Source organism: Sturnus vulgaris, chromosome 17 (genome assembly GCF_052056855.1).
Source record: "Sturnus vulgaris isolate bStuVul1 chromosome 17, bStuVul1.hap1, whole genome shotgun sequence".
Lineage (NCBI taxonomy): Eukaryota > Metazoa > Chordata > Aves > Passeriformes > Sturnidae > Sturnus > Sturnus vulgaris.
In genome coordinates, this window is record NC_142259.1 from 10,942,653 (window position 1) to 10,962,486 (window position 19,834).

General features: G+C 51.0%; 1 protein-coding gene and 1 long non-coding RNA gene across 2 annotated transcripts; both read left to right on the forward strand.

Annotated features, from left to right (window-relative positions):
- Positions 1-195: 195 nt before the first annotated feature.
- On the forward strand, positions 196-13,623 carry MYBL2 (MYB proto-oncogene like 2). Its single transcript, XM_014884009.2, has 14 exons — positions 196-287; positions 852-945; positions 2,061-2,132; positions 2,507-2,599; positions 4,211-4,431; positions 4,584-4,740; positions 5,450-5,719; positions 6,949-7,332; positions 8,794-8,933; positions 9,236-9,335; positions 9,916-10,029; positions 10,503-10,619; positions 10,777-10,923; positions 12,901-13,623. The coding sequence occupies exons 1-14, from the start codon at positions 268-270 to the stop codon at positions 13,027-13,029; spliced, it is 2,058 nt and encodes a 685-aa protein (XP_014739495.2). The 5' UTR covers positions 196-267; the 3' UTR covers positions 13,030-13,623.
- Positions 13,624-17,835: 4,212 nt separating this feature from the next.
- LOC148221832 (uncharacterized) lies at positions 17,836-18,798 on the forward strand. Its single transcript, XR_015807294.1, has 3 exons — positions 17,836-18,193; positions 18,541-18,598; positions 18,679-18,798. It is a non-coding gene; the product is annotated as an uncharacterized LOC148221832 (long non-coding RNA).
- The last annotated feature ends 1,036 nt before the right edge of the window (positions 18,799-19,834 follow it).

A 19,834-nucleotide genomic window follows, 5' to 3' on the forward strand; every position in this document is an offset into this window, starting at 1 on the left:
TGCGGGGCTGTCCCGGGTCGGGTGTCCCGGGTCGGGTGTCCCGGGTCGGCTGTCCCCGTTGGATGCGGGGCTGTCCCGGGGGCGGGGCCGCCGGGCGCCCTCCCGCGCGCGCGTCTTTGTGCGGGCGGGAGGCGCGGTGCGCATGCGCGGCCCGGCCCCGCGCGGGGGGGGCGCCGTTGGCGCGAGATAGGAAAGTGCCGCCAGCGCCGCCGCTCCGGACCCGCGCCCGGCCCGCCCTCAGCACGGCCCGGCCCGGCCCGGCCCGCCATGGCTCGCCGCGCCCGCGGGTGAGTGCCGGTCCCGCCGTGCCCGAGCTGCCCCTGCCCGCTCCCAGCCGCGGGAGGCTCCTCCCGGCAGCCCCGTTCCCGCTCGCCGGGCGGACAGCGCGATGCGGGATGCAGGGCGGCGGCCCCGCGGTCCCCGCGCTGGGGCATCCCCCGGCCCCGCATCCCCCCGGCCCGGCCCGCTCGGCAGCGCGGGGTGAGCGGGAACCCTGCGGCCGCTCCCCCGCACCGCTCCCCGCGCTCCTTTCCCCGGCGATCCGGGAGCTGCTGAGCTGTACCGGGGAAATGGTGCCGGTGCCCAGATGCAAAGTCCACTCCGAGGGACAGAAGGGGTAGAAGTGGAAAGAAACGCTTTTTCTCCTGCTCTGAGCAGAATAAAACTTGCTAGCAGGAGCTGGAGCCTAAAGTTGAGGATCTTTCAGTCTGGGGTGTGTGGGTGGGTGTCGATGGGGTTGGGGCTCGGTGCTGGAAGGGAGAGATCTGGAGCTTTGCTCTCTGTGGTGGAGGTTGTTCTCTCTCCTGAATTTTTATTCGGCAGAAATTATGATCTTCTTTTATTCACCCCAGAGAGGACCAGGATGAGCTGCATTACCAGGATACCGATTTGGATGTGCCAGAGCAGAGGGATGGCAGGTGCAAAATCAAGTGGACACCAGAAGAGGTGAGTGAGAGCTTGAAATTTGCTGAGAGGTGCTTTGGGGTGGTGCCTCTGACATGGCACCCTGGGTTTGGGTGACTCCACCCCAGTCCTCACCTGCTGGCCATGATCTCACCTCCTCCTGTTCTGCCACTGGAGAGGACCCTGTGTCTTTTGTACTGAGCTCAGGCCTGAATGAATCTCAGAGGTTCAGGGGAATTTGAAGTGTAGACTGAAGAGCAAGAGCTCAAACATTTTTAACTTAAGCCTGTGAGTACTGAGCAAAACAGCACTGCCTGCAGCACTCCTGTGAGCACAGAGGGGTCCAGGTGATGGCTGAAGCCTCCAAGGAGCTGGAATGTGCAGTGGAAATGTACTCCTTTTTCTGGAGCAAAATAAGAGACTATTGACATTTGGGATCATGGCTTAGTCATCCTGGCTCAGAGCCTGAAATTAACTGGGATATTCTCTTCCTTCCTCCCAGTATCACTATCAGTTTTGTGCTGTGTGAAAACTACAGCTGGGGTCAGAACACCAAGTAAGGTGGGCTTGTGGAGGGATCAAAGCCTTGGGCTCATGTTGGGCAGGGAATATTTTCATTATTGAGCTATCCTGAGCTCACAGACAAGGATGTTCTCTAACAGGCTTTCTGTGAGCTGTCGGAGTTGGCACACCCAGGCTATAGCAGGGATCACAAAAGAAATGCTGTAGAGCCTTGTAACAGTGAGAGACAGAAGAGCACCAGGCAGGTGGTGATACACTTCAGTCAGTCAGCTTTCCTGGCCAGGCAAAACCAGTGGCTGAGCTGGGGGATGGACTGTGTGGTCAGGAGTGTTCTGAGGCTGGATAAGCAGGCCTTTGGCCACAGGGTTTGAATCAGACTGTAGAAGAACAGAGCTGAGCTCTTGTTTTGTACTTAATGTATGAGCTTGTCCTAGCTCAGAACCAATCAGTTCCAGTTGGGCTCCATGTACAGGAGGGCTGCTAAACACTGGTGTGAGCTGCCTTCCTCCCCTGAGCACACAATGCCAACAAAACCTTGACAGTTTAAAATATCTAACTTGTTCTTTTAATGTCATCAGCCCCATGATGTATGTTGCCTCAGTGTATCTGAAAGTGGATGTTTTTGTCTTTTGCAGGATGAGCAGCTGAAGATGTTAGTGAGCCATTATGGGCAGAATGACTGGAAGTTCCTGGCCAGCCACTTTCCTGTAAGTGACCCCGTGCCCAGCTGGGAATCTGTGTTTGCATGTTGCCACTTCTCCTTGAGCAGGTTCCCTGTGCCCATGCAGTGGGACTCTGTTCTGACTTCATAGCCCCAAGCTGTGAAATGGGGCTGCTTCAGAGCAGGGAGACCTTCTTGCATAGAGGGCTTTCCAGGCTGAGTCTGTCAGAGTTGGGGTGAGAAATTGAGATTCCTGTGGCCAGTGCCCTGGGCCCAGGACCTCCATATGTATTCTCTATATGATTCTGTGGGTGTTCTGTGGGACAGCCTGTGTATATGGGGACTGCTGCCACTTTTGGAGCTTTTTGGGACTCTAGAGCCTCTGGTCTAACACAAGGCTGTTCCCATTGCTATTCCCAGAACCGCAGTGACCAGCAGTGTCAGTACCGCTGGCTGAGAGTGTTGAATCCTGACCTGGTTAAGGGTCCATGGACCAAAGAGGAGGATCAAAAGGTAAGTCAGGGCTGAGAGGATCAGAGTGTTGTACTGTCTCTGCCTACAGAAAGGCTGGAGATGTCAGAGCCATCTTCAGGTGTTGTAAACTGTGTGTAATTGTTCCCTGTGGTGGATACCTGTGAGAGCAGCTCTGTTTGCCCTGCCTTCAGCAGCCCGGGCAGCCATGGTCAGGATGTGATGTGATCTAGGCCTCTCCAGGTAAACACCTTCTCCATTTCACACAGTGCTGCTACAGTAGGCTGCCAAGGGAGAGAGCTGAAAAGGGAATTAATTCATCTGCTTGCTGGCAGGTCTCCACCTGGCCTGGCCAGGTTGGATCTAAGAGAAAATAAAACTGGCATTTCCTGTGCCACAGTAGGCAGGCTGGAGTGGATGTCTGAGGTTGGCTGGGTGAATCATCTTCTGTGAGACTGTTTCTCTGCTGATTCCAGAGGCAGCTGAGAGGGGCCAGCTCAGAGAGACTCATCATCTTGATGTACTTAAGAAAGGTTGGAGTGAAATCCACATTTTACCAAGGTTTTCTGGTACAGAACATCCTAGTTTGGCAGATTCTCTGTAACATTCCTGCTCTCCAGCTTCTTTCCTTTTGGTGCCATTACATTCTGTCAAGCCCTTAAGGAAGCTTCTCTTGATGTCGTTCCCTGTTCTTACAGCAGAGTAGTTATTACCTGCTTTCCCCTTCCCTTTGCATTGTCCTGACTGCCATCCTACCCATCCTGGCCAGGTTAGGCTCTAGCTCTCTCCTTATTGCTTTGGCCCAGCTCCTTGGCCTCAGTTTGGTCCACTTTTCTGTACTAGAAAGGCAAGAGTCTGCAGCAGGGACATTTATTACATGAGCCTGACTTCTACTTGCACCTTTTAGCTCGGCACAGCTGGCCAGGGTAGAAATGTCCTTTGAGAACATGATTTTGGTGGACTGAAGTTGCAGCCCACCAAACATTTCAAGAAGTAAATAGTTTCATCCTGACTGTGCCCTGGACATTGTAGGAGCACAGAATTGTTTCAGTACCCAAAAGCTTTTATGTTGGGGCTCTGGCAAAAGTGACAAAGCCTTGGGTGGAGGGTTAGAGACAAAGTGGATAGTTCTGAAGTGAATTTGGATCTCTCCCTGTGTGTCCTGGAGCTGTCAGGGTGTGGAGCTGCAGCCCTGTCTATCCTGGGTATACCACACTGTTAAAGGGAGCAGCAGGTCAGTATAGAGCTGATGGGGACAGTTGTCACACAGCCAGGTCCTTGGAAGTAGGAGGGCAGAGGAGTCTTGAAGCAGGTGGGACTTGACACTTGCTCTGAAATGGGAAAGTGTTTCTATGTCTGGGCACCTGCCAGTCTGCACCACATATTCTGTGAGGGGTCATCTGAATTCACAGGTGTCCATGGCAAAATGTCTGTATGGAAGCAGCCTCTTACAGAAATTTGAATCATTGCTCTTATGAGGGTTGGAACACCTGATAGCCCTGCTGTGTCCCTCCAGCTTTCCCTCCAAAGGGGCCTTCCTTTGTCTGCCCTTACCTGGTCCCAGAAGAGATGAAGAACAAAGCTTGAAGATGACTGTACTGACCTTCCCCTCCTTTATTCCATTTCCTTATTTCCCTCCCACTCTCTCCAAAGGTAATTGAACTGGTTAAAAAATATGGCACCAAACAGTGGACTCTGATAGCCAAGCACCTGAAAGGGCGGTTAGGGAAGCAGTGCCGGGAACGCTGGCATAACCACCTGAACCCTGAAGTGAAGAAGTCCTCGTGGACAGAGGAGGAGGATCGCATCATATTTGAGGCCCACAAGGTCCTGGGGAATCGTTGGGCAGAGATTGCCAAGCTGCTGCCTGGGAGGTAGGACCCCTCTGCTTGCTGCTGCCTTCCCTGCTGGGTAGCCCATGGAGATCCGTGTGTTAGGCTCTTGGGATTGGGCTGGGGAGTGTGTTGGAGCTGCCAGCTGTGGTTACAGCTGCTGTAAGTGATGGTTTGTTTTGCTTTCTCTGCAGAACCGACAATGCTGTGAAGAATCACTGGAACTCCACCATCAAGCGGAAAGTGGACACGGGAGGTTTCCTCAATGAAACCAAGGAGTCCAAGCCTCTGTACTTCCTTGTGGAGGTGGATAACAAGGAGAAGCAAAGCCAGACGACAGCTGAGAGCCAGGTACTGCACTTGCAGCAGGCAGCCGAGCCCCCCAACCCTGCTAACACATTCTGGAGCTCTTCATCCACCCTTCTGCTGCCTTTTCCACAGCCTGGTGTCTGCATAGACAGTCTGTGCTTTCCCCAGCCTCCCAGATCTCTCCCTTCAGAGAGAGAGCCTGTGTTATCCAGGCAGAGGAGAGCAGTCTGCTAGAGGTGTTACTTTGCCAATCCCAGCATCAAGTCTGTCTTGGACACTGAATATTCTTTTGGCTTCATTGTGCTGTTGCTGATGGGAGAAGGAGGCTGCTCCAGACAGTGTGTGTGTGGGAGCAGAGTGAAGAGATACTATGTTCCTTTCCTCCAATAAACGAAGGAGGGAAGTATAATCATTGATTGTTTTCATGCAGAAAGCATGTAGTTTTTGAAGGCAGGCTCCTGGTAAATAGGAAACATAGAACTAGTGCTGCATGCTCAGTCCAAGTACAACTTTTTCCTGGGACACTTAAGTGAAATCTTGAATTAAGCAGTCCTGTGCTCATTATGTTTCATGGACTCCTTCTTAGGTAGTGTATGGGACAGAACAGTGAGGGAGAATGGGAATATGAAACAAACCCAGTGGTAGGTATGAGAGTGGGCAAAGCTGAAGGCTTCCAGGTGCTCTCTGTCCCCAGGACTTGACACTGTTCCCTTGCTTTCTGCTGATAACTTTCTTTGTTGCATGTGCCAAGAACGTCCTGCCAAACTGGCCAGTGGACATCTCTGAAATAAAGGAAGAAGATGTCAGTGATGAGGAAGTAACAGGTGTGCAGGAGCTGCCCTCGGAGCTGCCAGCTGCAGGAGTGGCAGAGCAGAACGTGGAGGGGACCCCAGATGATGCAGTGCCCGAGGATGGCACTTTATTGGGCGAGTCACCATACAAATGGGTTGTTGAAACTGCCAACTATATGTACCCAGCTTGTGCCCCAGCCTTGAGTGAAGCTCTGGACATGATTGAATCTGTAAGTAACAGACCTTTGTTCTTCCATTTACTGTTAGGAGGCTGATCCTCACCGTTTTTGTTTGAGTGAACTTACTGGAGCCCCTTGATCATCACCCTAAGGAGGACTGGGTCTGTCATTGCCTTGCAGCTTCCCCCTGTCTCTTCCAGGGCTGGATTAGACCTTTCCAGCTCTGCCAGTATTGCTGTGGGCTTGTAGATTTTCCTAGCTGGGTGTCCTTGTGCTTGGGCTGTGCCTGTGTGGGAGGCTGTAAGTGCTGGCAAACTTCATGCCCTTCTTTGTCAGCCAGTGTCCCCGGCTCTCCTTTTTGTAATGGTTCAGGCCCTTGCTCATTGACTGTCCTTTCTGTCCTGTCCCAGGGGTGGGATAGGACAGACTGGGAATAAGCCAAGCCCATTGTACTATGCAGGACAGACCCCTTCACGCTGGCATAATTGCCACCATTTGCTTTCAGTGGAGATAACTAATTTCAGTGAAGCTATTTTCAGCCAGTCAAGCAGTGCTGAGGTCCCCTGGGTGACAGAGGCACGGCAGGCTGGGGGGCTGGCTAAAATCAACAGGGCACTTTGCTTCCATCAGAGAGAGGTTCACTCTGCAGCCCCCAGCCTGCCCGAGGCATTTAAGATCTGTGAAGGAGTTACTTTGCCTCTGTATAGGAAGACAAATGTGCCTGAGGCTTGAGCAGCACATCTCTGGGCCCTTGGGGACCTGCCTGTGTGGTGCTGGGTGTTGGTGGGGTGGAGCTGTGAAGCAGCTCATATCTGAACTGGTTTGGTTAGTTTTTATCTGCTTTCAGCTGTGCAGGTTACACCAGAGTCCCATGCCCAGCTTTACAGGTGTGCACAAGACTCTGGGTTGCTCTTGGGTGATAATTGCCTCATTCAGTCCCTGTTCCCCAGCCCTCTGCCCAGCTGTTTTTTTTTTTTTTTGTCCCCTCTCTGAGAGGGTGCAGCTGTTTGTGCAGCTGTCAACCAAACAGGGAAGCCAGCCTTCCATAAATAGAAAAACCTGCCCTGTGCACAAGCAGCAGCTTTCAGCTGGGTCAGATCCCTGCTCTGGCTCCAGCTGTGCTTGTGGCAGAGGAGAGCAGGACTTGAGCTGTCCCTGGCCAGGCTCCTTCCAAAGCTCGGTGAAGTCTCACACCCCCCACTTATTTCACCTCCCATTTCACCAGTCTGTCTGCTCAGCTGCCCCCCCGGGCTGCTGCTGACCCTTTCCCTTGTGTGCAGGACCCAGATGGATGGTGTGACCTGACCCAGTTTGACCTGCCTGAGGAGGCCGGCAGCAGCAGCAGTGGCAGCACCAGCCCTGCCAGAGCAGCGCCCGGCCAGGCAGCCCTGGCCCTGCCCAGTGTCACTGAGTACCGCCTGGACGGCCACACCATCTCTGACCTGAGCAGGAGCAGCAAGGGAGAGCTCATCCCCATCTCCCCACACGCCGAGGGCAGCTTTGGCACCCCACCCTCGGTGCTGAAGAGGCAGAAGAAGAGGAAGAGCTCCTTCTCACCTGTCACAGAGAACGTCACCAGCACCAGCATGTCCTTCCTGGACTCCTGCAACAGCATGACACCCAAGGGCACCCCTGTAAAGACACTGCCCTTCTCTCCATCTCAGGTATCTTGCCCTAATGTCAGGCATTCCTACCAGCTCTGCCAGCTTTGTGCTTCTCCTGCCTTGACTGAGGCCATGTCAGTGTGCAGAGTGTTTTCCTGTGCTAAAAGAAGGCTCAGGGCTGGTTTCTGGCACTGCTTCTCTTCAGTGCTGCTGTTCCTGTGGGAGCAGAAGCCTATGTCTCCATCTAGGAGTGACTGCAGTTTTAAGGAAGCCGAGCTACCCTGTGTGAGGGGCAGGGCAAGTGCCCAGCATGAGGAAGGAGCCCCATCTGCATCCCAGGGTGTGATGGAGAGCACCCTGCTGCTGTCCCCAGGGCATTGCTGCCCCAGCTGCGGGCAGCAGAGTGGCACTAGTGAAAACTTGCTTTCCCTGTCTGCAGTTCAGTCACCCAGGCAGGCTGGACAGCAAACACCTTGTGCAGATCTGTCTTGCTGTGCCTGTGCAAACGCTTCTGACCTTTTCTTTGTTGCAAAAGGGACTCAGGATCTTTCAGCCTTTGTTGTGACTTCCACAGTGTCCATACACATGATTTCCAACACGTGTAACCTTGGAGCAGTGTGGTGGTGAGACCCACAAGTGTCTCATGTGGAAGTGGTGGAGTTGTCTATAAATCAGAATAAAGGCTGCTGCATTCTCCAGCACAGTTCACAATGCAGCTCTGTTGTCCAGACTCTCCCCAGCTGTGCCTTCCAAGACTTTATTTCTGCTGTTTCTGCAGCAGAAAACATGGGAGAGGCACCACAGGAGAGTCCAAAATGCAGGTTCGGGTGGACCTTGAATGAGCACGAAGAAGAGATCAGAGTGATCAGAGTGAGACCCATAATGCACAGCTCTGCAGAGTGTGAAAGGCAGGAATGTGTGGAGTGAGTCCTTTGCCTGAGAAGGCAAGGTGCATGCTCTGCCTCAAGCTGTGCTTCAGCAACCAGTGAATGTCACAGACACCGTTTTTCTCTTCTAAGAGGCTCTTGAGTACAAACACTGTTCCTTATGGGAGCAGAGCTGTCACTTATTGGCTGCTGGGGAGTGAAATCCTAGAAGAGTTAACACAGCTTGTTGTTTTCTCATAGTTTAAGCTGAAGACAGCTCAGTGCAAGACCTGTTAACTTGTGCACTTTGTGTTACATGGACTTCCTTCCTGTTTGCCAGCCTGAGGTTGCAATAAACTGGGTAAGCTGGGATTACCAGTGCAAGGAGAGACTTCTCTTCCACTCTGTAGTTGGTAGCTGTGATAGTTGTATCAGCTCATCCCTTATGGGAAGTGAATAATCCTTATAGGTGTGAGGCACCTTCTGGCAACTTTCATGTGTGTCTCTGTGTACAGAACTGTGACCTACCCTGCTTTGGAAAGGTTGTTTCTATTTCAGGGTTTACCTCGTGTTTAGGAAGAAGTAACGGCTTGTGATGCAATGCTGGGCTGCTTGAGACTGAATGTTTTCAATTTTTCTTTCCTGTGCTGTGCAGTTCTTGAACTTTTGGACCAAACAGGATACACTAGAACTGGAGAACCCTTCCCTGACCTCCACTCCTGTGTGCAGCCAGAAGGTGATTGTCACCACCCCACTGCACAGGGACAAGACCCCTCTGGTCCAGAAGAATTTAGCGTAAGTCCCTTCCTCTTCCCTGAGCAGTGTCCTTTTCCACACAGGAGTCTGGTTCAATTCAGACATGGCCCTCAGTACTTGTCATGGTATTCCTGAAAGAGGGGCGTGACAGGCTGGGGATTTCCTTAAATCGGTGTCTTCCCTCCCAAAACAGCTCTTCTCTGAGCTGCAGGGAGCCAGTGTCCAGGCTGACTGGGGGCACAGCCAAGTGACCTCGGTTGTGCTCAGCTGCTGTGGGTGGGTTGTAGCCTTGTGTGGGTTACAGCCTATCTGATGCCTTTTCTTTCCCACTCTGCTTTCAGGTTTGTCACACCAGATCAGACATATGTGGTGGACAACACACCTCACACTCCCACGCCTTTCAAAAATGCCCTGGAGAAATATGGACCAATTAGACCTCTGGTAATGACTGTGGTGGGCTGTGGCTTGTGGTGCTGATGGATGTAAATGAGACAGGGTGGGGGGACATTGGGACAGGGCTGTGAGCAAACTCTTATCTGTGCCAGAACAAAGGGCAGTTTGGTAGTGCCAGGCTGAGGGGTGAAGGGGACATTGTCATAGTAATAATTTCATTGTAAGGAGCTGCAGGACTTCTAGCTCCTCTGTAAACCAGATAAAAATGCCAAAAGCTGCCCTTGAATCATGCTGCAGTGCTTGGTTACTGATGACCTTGAGGAGCAGGGAAATGATCTGCCTAAGCGTCCCTGAGGAGCTGGATCTCCCAGGCATTGTGTACACACTGGTCTCCTGATAGCACTCTGGGATTCAGCTGATAAGTCCCTCACACCTGGAGATCCTGTAAATCTTTCAGGCCAACAGAAAACTTGTCATATCTTTTCCAGTTGGGAAACAAATAGGTTTTTGTGTTTGTCCTCCCACTGTGGGTTCTCCTGACCACATGGTCCCTTGAGGGAAAGGCTTGTGAGCCTATCCAGCACAGAGATTTTGAATGCTTTATGCTCTCTCTGCCTTTTCACCCCAGCCCCAGACTCCTCACCTGGAAGAAGACTTGAAGGAGGTGCTCCGAAGTGAAGCTGGCATTGAACTCATCATAGAGGATGATGTGAAGCCTGAGAAACAGAAGAGGAAACAAGGGGTGAGCTGGCTGTGCATCCAGTCCCAGCTGCTAAGCAGCCCTGCGCTCTTAAGGAGTGTTTTGGCTGGTTTTATTCATCTTTTTTTAGCCCTGTGCCTACTCTCTTTTAATCAGCAAGAGGTGCCTGAGGTTAAAGCCTGCTTAAAGTACTGCCAGGAGTGTCCTGGTTTATGCTGATCTCAGGGCTTGTTGGCACACTTGGGGCAGGATGGGGTCCTAGAAGGCTGTGGGCTGGCATGAAAAGTCTCAGTTTTCTGGTGGCCTTCCCTTCCTACTAAAAGCTCTTCTCTAAACTGGTGGCTCGAGGTGAGGGCACTGGAAGCTGCTGTGCCCTGTGGTGGGAGAGACTGCACACATCTTCCTGAGGTGCTGGTGCCATGCAGAACTGGGGTGATGTGGCCGTGGTTTGGGCCCTCAGGGTGGCACTTCGCTGGGTGCATTCATGCTGACACTGGTGTTCCTACACTCCCCAGCTGCGCAGGAGTCCCATCAAGAAGGTCAGGAAGTCTCTGGCCCTGGATATTGTGGATGAAGATATGACACAAAACCTGCCTGCCCTCCCCAAGACTGTGTGTTTCAAAAGAACCCAGGTGAGGGGTTGTGTGCTCAGAGCAGGGGCAGAGCTGGCTCTGCTCTGAAAAAACTGCAAAGCAGCAGTAGCAGCCTGGAGCTGCCTTTGAACAGTCCATGTGAATGTGGATGAAGGGCTGGATTTCTTCCTTCCTTACACTTTTTCTCCTGGTGCAGCCTGTGAATTTCCTGTCAAGGTCCCTGAACCTCTCCTCCTCGAGCAAGAAGAATGACAGTGGTTTGCTCAACAGAGCTTTCGTGCAAGTGCAGCCAGAGAAAATGTCCTACAGGAAAATGCCAAGCCATTTCAGGCCACCAGCACCGGTAAGCCCTGCAGCAGCCACTGCTCTCCCAGGCAGGAGTTTATCTGGCAGTGCAGCCCTTGTCCCTTGAGGAGTGAGGGATGGAGCTCTCAACTGCTGCACAGGCATCCCTGCACTGTCAGGGCTGTCTTTACACCAAGGCTGTGAGGTGCTGGGCCAGAGGTGTCATTTTATGTTCCTCAAAGCCACAGCTGTGGCCTGCTCAGCATGTTTGACCCTAGATTTCCCCATAGGAATTTTCACCCATCAAAGAATTTGGATGACTGCTCTGGTGGTCAAGTAAACCTTTTTTCTAGTGGACGCTCCTTGAGTGGACAGCAGCAAGCTCATCTTTTTTGCTTTTCAGGGCAGAGCAATTCTGAAGTGCTGTATAAAGGTTAAATAGGAAGATGTTTCCCACCCCTGTGTTTTTAGGGTGTTTTTGGGTTGGGGGGAAGGCTGTGTGCCTTACACAACACAGGCTGGCTTTATCCTGCTTTATCCTGACCCCGTGGCAGTACAGAGCTCCAGCTGGCAGTGTGGCACCTTGCACCTTGTGCTGAGGTGGGTGCTGTTACAGCAGCTCTGTTCCTCAGCTCTGCACGGTTGGAACTGGGTTGTGCTGGAGTCACAGCAGCTTACAAATGCCCTCTGGGGCATAAACAGATCTCTCTACAATCTTCACCACTCGAAGGCAGGATGCATTCATGGAGGGGTATCCCTTATTTGCTGGGCAGTGTAGCTTAGACATGGGGATTTGGACCATAATTCTGTAGGTGTTTGCTTGGGTTGAGTCACTTGAGGTCTCTGGTAGCTTCAGTGGGGATGGAAACACGTGCTGTCCCTGTTGGGGGGTTGAACTGCAACTGGGGGCTCCTGTGATGGTGTTTTCCCATCCCAGAAAGGTGCAGTGCTGTCCTCAGGAAACTGCAGTGAGGAGTGATCTGTCCCTGCATTAGAGCTGTCTTGTGAAACCTCTTTCTCCTGACAAATAAATACCCCTCAGCCAGAGTAATTCCTTCCCCTTCCCAAAATAAACCCTTCTTAAACACTTCCATTTCTCCTCCTGTCCTTGCCAGGGTTGTACTGCTCTGAGAGCTAATAGCTCTGTATAAATAACTTTGGGAGTGACTCGGGGGTGACAGGGAGGCAGCTGGTGTGGTGACAGAGTACAGGTTTGCAGTGAAATCCCATTGCCCACAGCCAGCAGGGCTGTCTGTGCTGCTGCTGGGCTCTGGGGATTTATTGTGCTGCTCTGGTGCTGCTGGCAGGCAGTTCTTTATTAAGGAAGCTCATGCAGCTCTGGGCTGAGCCTCAGTGGGCCCAAACCCACTCCTTGGCCGTGTGGGATGTTCCTGCTGTGGCCAACACTGGAGCCCTGGTTCCCTGCAGTGCATGTGAACAGGTATTTCCAGTTCAGGGCACTGCCTGTCTCCTGGCTGCATTTACCAGAGGATTCTCCAGGGCTTTCCTGGAGTGCAGAGACACCTCGTGGGTGACCTTTCTGCATGCAGAGACTGAGGCACACCTGGGTTTTGGCTCCTCTGTGCTGTGGGACCCTGTTGAAACAGAAGGTACCAGGTTGCTGTTAAAGATGGCATTTGGTCAAAATAGACCTGGGAATTGAACTGGTTGGCAATAAACTTCAAAGCTGTGCTTGAATTTCTTCTATTGTTCTGGAATCTCTTCAGGGCACTGGGTTTGTGCTTTGGGGCTTTTGTCTTGAGGCAAGGAAGGGAAAGCCCTGGAAAGGTGGATGGTCTTGAAATGGAGCACACATCTGGGAAACTGCTGAACCTAAAGCCCAGAAATTACCACCTCAGCTGTGATGAGGAGTAACTCGTGGTGGGCAAGTTCCTCCTGATTGTGAGATGGGTTCTGAAGTTTTATTTCCCTTGTTAGTTTTGTTTATTTCTGCAGTTTTTTAGAACAGGATGTCACAAGATATTTGTCCTTGCCCTTGACTGTGTTGTACACATCCTTTCTCTTCCTTCTGCAGATGACCAGGGCTTGGAAAGCAGTGGCCTGTGGTGGAACCAGAGACCAACTCTTCATGCAGGAGAAAGCTCGACAGTTTTTGGGCACATTGAAACAGAGTCACACATCAAGGACCTTAATCTTATCATGAAGGATTGTTCTGCTTTCTGATTTTATTTTTTAAACTTTTTTAATGAGTGGAGGGGGAACCTCAGGAAAAAATGTCTTCTGCCAGGCCTTAGTATATGCGAGTGGATGTTTTTTTCCCTTCAGTTCCCAGGTAGATCTACATTGTAATAAATCGGGCTAACTGCTGGCTAGTGTGTGGAATGCAAGCTTTGGGATCATTATGGAAAGGCAAACAAGGGAGGCTTGGAGAACTGACAGCAAAACCTCTCTCTGCAAGACCTGAGTTCTGGAAAAGTGGAAGCAGAGCCGTGTTCCACCTTGGAGCAGCAGGTGCTGGAGACTGGCCTCAAAGCATCCCTGGATTCCTGCTGCTGCTCTGGTACCTCAGGAAGGGCTTTGTCAAAGTTCCTGCATGCCTTGAGTCTCCCTCCTGGCCTTCCCCAGGGGCTGGTGTGTCTCCCTGGGCTGCAAGAGGAGGAGGGAGGGTGTGGTGCTATGGGGTGATCTATGCCTGGAGCCCCTTGCTCTCTGTGGGGCTGCTTTGTCCTGCCATGGCTCCAGTGGGGGCCTCTCCCCATGACTGTGCTCCCTCTTCCAATAAATGATGGTGCTCACATCCCTTGGACTCTGCCTCACAATACTTGGGGAAGGCAGCCAAGAGCTGGTTTTTGTGTGGGCTTTCTTTGCTCTCCTGGCAAGTTGTTGAATTCCTGTTGGCTCCTCAGTGTGGAGGAGAAGGGATGTTCCCCACATTTGTAGTTTCATCAGCTGTTCAGAAGTTTTGGCTACTTTATGGGCAGGTGCCACAATGTGTTTGAGTCGGGGTGGATCCCTGCAGGGGTGGATGAAGGCTGAGGAAGAGCAGCAGGTGTGTGATGTAGCAGAGCCTTTCTGTTGCCCTTCCTTTGGAGGCTAAAGTTGCACCCATGTAGCTATTCCAGTGTGGGAACCACAGTAGCACCACCCTGGTTTGAGGTAGCCAAGGATGGAACGTGGTGATCTTAGCAACATATTAACTTTGCACTTGGAAAGCTGCTGGAAAAACTGAAGAGCAACTCGGCAGAACAGGAAGAGCTTTTTAGGCGAGCTGTGCTGTGCTTTCCTTGGCCAAAGCCAGCCTGGCAGATCTGCCTCTGGCTGGGGGAGTGCACACAGCAGAGATGTGTTCACCCCAGGGTGGAAAACCAGAGCTGGGCTGTACAAATCTTATTCCAGGTTGTGGCTTATGCTGGAAATAGAGTAAAAAAATCCTTACTGACAAACTTGTTAATAAAACCTTGGATCCTGGGAAATGAGGGAGGTTTAGAAACCCAGCTCATTTTTCATTTTTACAAGCTCGGAGCCAGAGCAAATCCATGAAGTAATTTTTATTTCTGTTTCTCGGTGTTGCAGTGTTTGCTTTGGGAAGACAGCTGGGACCACTTGTCTGAAAGCCTGGCTTTAGCTGTTCCTATTCTGGTGTTATTTTAAGAGAAATCGTCATAAACCCATCCCTCTCTGCTTGGGCTTTGGTGGGCTTGGCTGTTCCTGCACTGGGTGACTGTACAAACCTAAGCCTGGAATTGCAATTCCTTCCTGGAGCTGACACGAGCTGGGAGCTCTGAGCAGGCAGGATCTGCTGGAGGATAAATCAGAGTGTGAGCCTGGCACCTCTGTTTGAGAGCTGCCCCCAAATTAAAGGAGGATGAGGCAGAATATTAGCTGCTTCTCTGAGGCTGTAAATCCAGGCAGTGCAGGCTGTCCTGCATTGCAGAACATTTATGGAGAAAGATCAAGGGGCAGAAAAATACCAAGGTCTAGCATGGTTGATGAGTAAAAAAAGTGAATTGGCTTTTAATTGAAAAAGGGAGTTTCTTCTAGTGTGGAGGTTGCCAGCCTGGCTTGATTGTCCTGGGGCCCAGGAACAGACATTGCTCTACAGGTGAGGTAAAAGAGGTTGTATTTGCTTTGTTTTTCCTGCTAGTTTGGATGCTCTGTAAAAATCTCATAGAAGCTGAATTTCATGCTGGCTGTGGAGTTACTGGACTGCAGTTTGAGACCCCTCTCAGTGTGAGGCTCCATGGCCCTGGCTGATGTCCCTTCGAGGCCTCTGCAGCAGCACAGAGTGGCACAACCTTCATTCACAAAGGGAAATCTGGATAATGAATTTAGCTTTAAGTGAAAGACCAGGATGAAAGTGTTCCAGGAGCATTGGCTGTGTGTGGGAGGAATTCCCTCCCATGGCCCAGCTTGTTGAACAAACCCCATGTTACTGCTTGATTTTAAAGTTTTTCTTTTGGTAGTTTGCATTCCACAACAGATCAGATGACTCCCTGGTTGAGTCCAGGCATGGAAAAAGGATTGATTTTTACCAGGAGTGGGAAGGGAATGTCATAGCTGGAGCTCCTGGGTTGTGGCAGTGCCCTGGCTGTTAACAGGATTTTGTTTCTAGCTGGGACAAGTCTTCGAGAAGCTGGGAAGAGTAAAAATAACGGAGCAAGGAGATTAAAAAGGGACATCCTGTCTTTTTTAATTGGCAATCTTACTTTGGATGGAGCCTGGTGGGGCTGAGGAGCACTGAGCTCACACAGCTCCATGGTCAGTACTGTGGCAGGTGCTGTGTGTCTCTCAGCTGCTGGGCTCCTCGCTGCTTGGAGGGATTTCCTTTTTATCTCGTTTTCACAGCTAATTCTGCTAAAGCCTGTGCAAACAGCAGGTTGCTCACTGGGGACTCTTTGGTTCCACATCCATGGGGTGAGACAGCTGATGGTGCAGGGAGAAAGAGAAATTCCTCATATTTCGGGCATTTCTTGCATCTGAAGGAAGTAGAAGAAAAAGACAAGTTGTGAGGCTCAGACAGGGAACTGGGCATAAGACCAGCCCTGGCAAAGCAGGGGCTTTGTGGGCACGGGATCCATGGTTTGTGTTCCAGGGCTGTGGAGTGCCCCAGGTGTTGGCAGCTGCAGCAGGAGATGCTGCACATCTGGCTGCAATTCCTGCTGCACCCCAGCCATGCCCTGCTGACGTTTGACAGTTCCTTAGTAACAGAGTAGAGGAAATTCTCTATTAGTAACAGGTATGGTGGCACAGAGTAGAGGAAGTTCTCCATTACAGCATCATCAGTAGCTCAATATTAGTTGTTTACACCTCAATGATGTTCCATGGGCTTTATCACTGCTCAGTGCAGGAAAGGACCCTGTGATGAGTGCAGGGGGGTGCTGAGGTTTGGGTGGGAAGTCCAGGGTTTCTGCTTTGCTAAAAAATGCTTTGATCCTGGGGATTACTTGCAGCAGCAAAGTGCTTCCTCTCCTGTCTTTGCTTATGGTTTTTATTGAGTAGCTGCTCAGCAATAACCTTGTAAAATTTCCCATGTGCTTTTTTTGATGCTCTAACCTGTGGGTTTAGAGGTTTGGGAAATTAAAAGGATGATTTTAGCTGGGCAGGCACATGCTGAGGATTAGCTGAGCAGCTCCTGGGTTTTGCAGGAGATGGAGACCACTTGTGCTAAGAGCTGGCTGCAGCTGGACAGGAAAATAACTGTGCTTTGGAAACTTAAAATCCTGCCTGCCCCTGTTTCTGGGGTGAAAAAACTGCAGTTCTTCATCTCTGCCTGAACAGAATAATCAAATATTAAAATACAGTATTAGGTCAGGGGAAAACATTTTGCTGTGGAAACCAAAGGGTCCAGGGTGAGGAAATAAATGTTTCCACTGGGAAGATGCTAGGAATCAGAAATTTCAGGGAGTTAAAACCCCTGCTGTGAAAAGACTCAGCAAAACTACCCAGGGGTAGAACAGGCTCACCTCCCCTGGCCATGGGCAGCCTCTGGCCTGTACAGGTGTGGCTGGCAGTGGCCAGAATCATCACCTGGGTTGTGTGTGACTTGGTGACCTAAGAGCTTATGAAAGGTAAATCTAATACTTTATAGCAGGTTTGTGTTTGTAAATGCATTATATTTGGTTTTGTTTTCCCAAGATACTAAACAAATGTTGTAGGAAAATAAATAGATGTTGCATTCCTAATCCCTCTTAGAGTTTTTCAAAACTTGTTCAGTTTTGGACAGCTCTCTCAAAGCTTTGACTTTGAGCAAGGCAGCCAGCCCAGGGAATGGGATGCCTTGTACAGCAGTGATGTCTATAAAAATGGGATTTGGGGTTTTTTGGGGGTTTTTGGTGCCACTGTGCTGTGCCCAGTTCTGAGTTCAGCCAGGGGCACTGGGCTGCTGAAAGTGCTTAATTCAGTCCATTGGGGAAGGGAGAGCCCAGTGCCTGGCTGTGAAAATAAGGTGAGTTATCTGTAATTGTACAGGAGGTAACAGGTGCCAAAATTGCTGTCAGATTTGCAGAAAAGGACCAGATAAGAGGGAAAAAAATATAATAGCTTTAGATTCAATTCTGCTGATGCACTGGTCTATTCCTAGGGTCAGTGTAAATTGAGGTTTGAATTAAGCCAAAACAGCCCAGTTAATGTCTAAATCTGCCATTTCTCAGGCCCTGCAGAAGCAGACAAACACAAAATCAATATTTGCTCTAACTGTTGCTAAGTTTTCTTTACAGATTAATCTCTGCCTAACGATCCCTGCAGCTGCAGCTCTCTGGAGCCCTCCCTGCCATGGCTCCTGTCCTGCTCCCTCCCAGCCCATGATCCCGAGGGGACGTGTGAGCTGCAAAACCCACCCTGCTCTCCTTCGGGGGCGCACCCAGCATCCTTCCATTGCAGGCAAGGAAATCTTTTCCCCCTCTCTGGTTATCAGGCTTTTTTTTTTCTCAAGTCCCACGCCGTGGGAATGCAGCTGGATTAACAGCCAACTCTACGCGGTGTTGAGCCAGGAGCTGGTTTAGTCCCTTATTCAGAGTTATTTCTGGTTTGAAGGATTATTCTCCACTCCTGCCGCTGAGGGGGAGTGTTGGCACGCCGTGGAGCAGCTGGACGAGCCCGAAGCAGAGCATCCTTCCCCTCCTCGCTGCTGCTTTTCCCTCCCGGGGCAGTGGGAAAGGCAGGAGTGGAGCAGAGATCGCTGCAGCATCACCCAGGGGAGGGCACACACCCTCCTGTTCGCTGTCAAAGTGAATTTCAGGCTCCTTCTGGACAATAAGTGCATCCTTTGGAGCCACATGGCTCTGATGAGGGCTGAGCACTGGTTGATCCATGAGGCCCCAGGAGGATGGAAACTGGTGACGGGTGGAGAGGACACGATGAGGATGGAGGTGGGTTGTGAGATGAGCTTTCCTGTACAGGAAGGAATGGATTGAGAAGAAGAGAAATGCCCCAAAACTGCCTGTGGAAAGAGTCCCTCCCTGCCTGGAGAAGAGTTAAAAATGGGGCTTAGAGGTTCACTGGGGTAGCAGTTCAGGATCTCTGCTTCTGGCAGCTTTCATGTGCTCTGATGCTTGTGTCATCACTGATGTGCTCAAGCTGACCCCAAGGTCATTCCCCTGCCCTGTGAGACACAAAATGTATGTGCAGCTCAGACTTTCTCCCCTTAGAACCCCAGTCCCTCTGCCTATGAACTGCAGATAACCCCCCTTCATCTTTTTTACCTCTCTCTGCACAGGGTTTTGGGACCTGCAGTTGCCAAACACGCTTGTTTATGGCTTGCTGGAGTTAGAATTGTGAGTTTTCTTTTAAATATATTCTCTTTTCAGTTTCTTACTTCACTTCAAATGTCATCCTTTTTCTCTTCTTCTTTCAGGGCCACCCAGGGATTTTATTCACAGAATTGGAATGAGCTGCAGCAGGGATAAAGATCATTCATGGGAACCTTGAAAGAATTGTCTGAGCTCTATGAAACGAAGATTAAAAATAAAACAGGGAGGTGAAGCACAGGCTCCAGCACGAGCTTCTTATAAATACTTGTCCATGAAATCAAGAGCTCTTCCCATGGTGCTGGATGACCTGCACAGGGAGGAGCTCTGTATCCACCTCAGGAGTGGGTAAATAGGAGCACATCCCAAAGGCAGGGAAACACAGCAGGCTGGAAAACCTACCAGCTCTTGGGGAAAAATATTTGTGCTGCTTCCTCCCTGGGTAAGGGGACAGGTGAACCCTGCTGGGTGTGGTTTCAGAGTTGTGGCACTGGCAGGAAACTCCAGCTCCTGGGGAAGGAAAGGGGGAGAGGAGGAGGAGGAGAAGGAGCTCTAATCCCCCGCTGTCTCCAGGCACAGCTTGTGATGTTTTGATGCTGTGTAAAAAGAAAGGCTCTCTGCTGCCTCCCACCTGCCAGTGCCTGGGAACCTCCTGGCCAAAGACCTGGGGCTGATCACTCCCAACCCTCAATCTCTGTCCAGGCTGCTGTTTATGGCTCTTGTATCCTCCCATCACATCAACAATATTCTTGCAAAGCACTTTCCTCCAGACTGGTATTGGATATTTCCCAGGTCACACCCACTCAGACCCACGCTTGTGCATACACAGCTGTGAAATTCCCAGGAGGAAGGCCTGAGGTGGTGTTGTGCTGTGCCCAGGCAGAGGCTCACCTGAGGGAGGATGGCTTGTTGAGCTGTAAATGCCTGGGAGATGCTCTCTGGGTGCTCTCTGTCAGCTGTCCCCATGCACCTTGCCCCGGTTTTGGGTCAGGCAGGGGATTCATGTTAGAAAAGCCACTCCCAACCACAACGTGTTTGTGTAGTTGCCTTCCCTGGGCAAGTGACCTTGAGAGGTGTCTTTTAAGATAAAATGAAGGGAGGTGAGCATTTTTTCGGTTTGATAAAAGGCCATGCTGTGTCTGTCGTGGGTGTTTTGAGCATTCTCTGGCTGGCTGGAGACCTGCTGAGTTTCCTCTCTTATCAGAATAAGCCACATTGAAATGCAAAACCTTCCCCATCTCCCTCATATTTTTTTAAGATTCC

Coding starts and splice junctions, on each gene's coding strand:
- MYBL2 (XM_014884009.2), top strand. CDS start 268: ATGGCTCGCCGCGCCCGCGG. Junction 2,600..4,210: donor CCAAAGAGGAGGATCAAAAG/GTAAGTCAGGGC, acceptor CTCTCTCCAAAG/GTAATTGAACTGGTTAAAAA. Junction 10,620..10,776: donor TGTGTTTCAAAAGAACCCAG/GTGAGGGGTTGT, acceptor CTCCTGGTGCAG/CCTGTGAATTTCCTGTCAAG.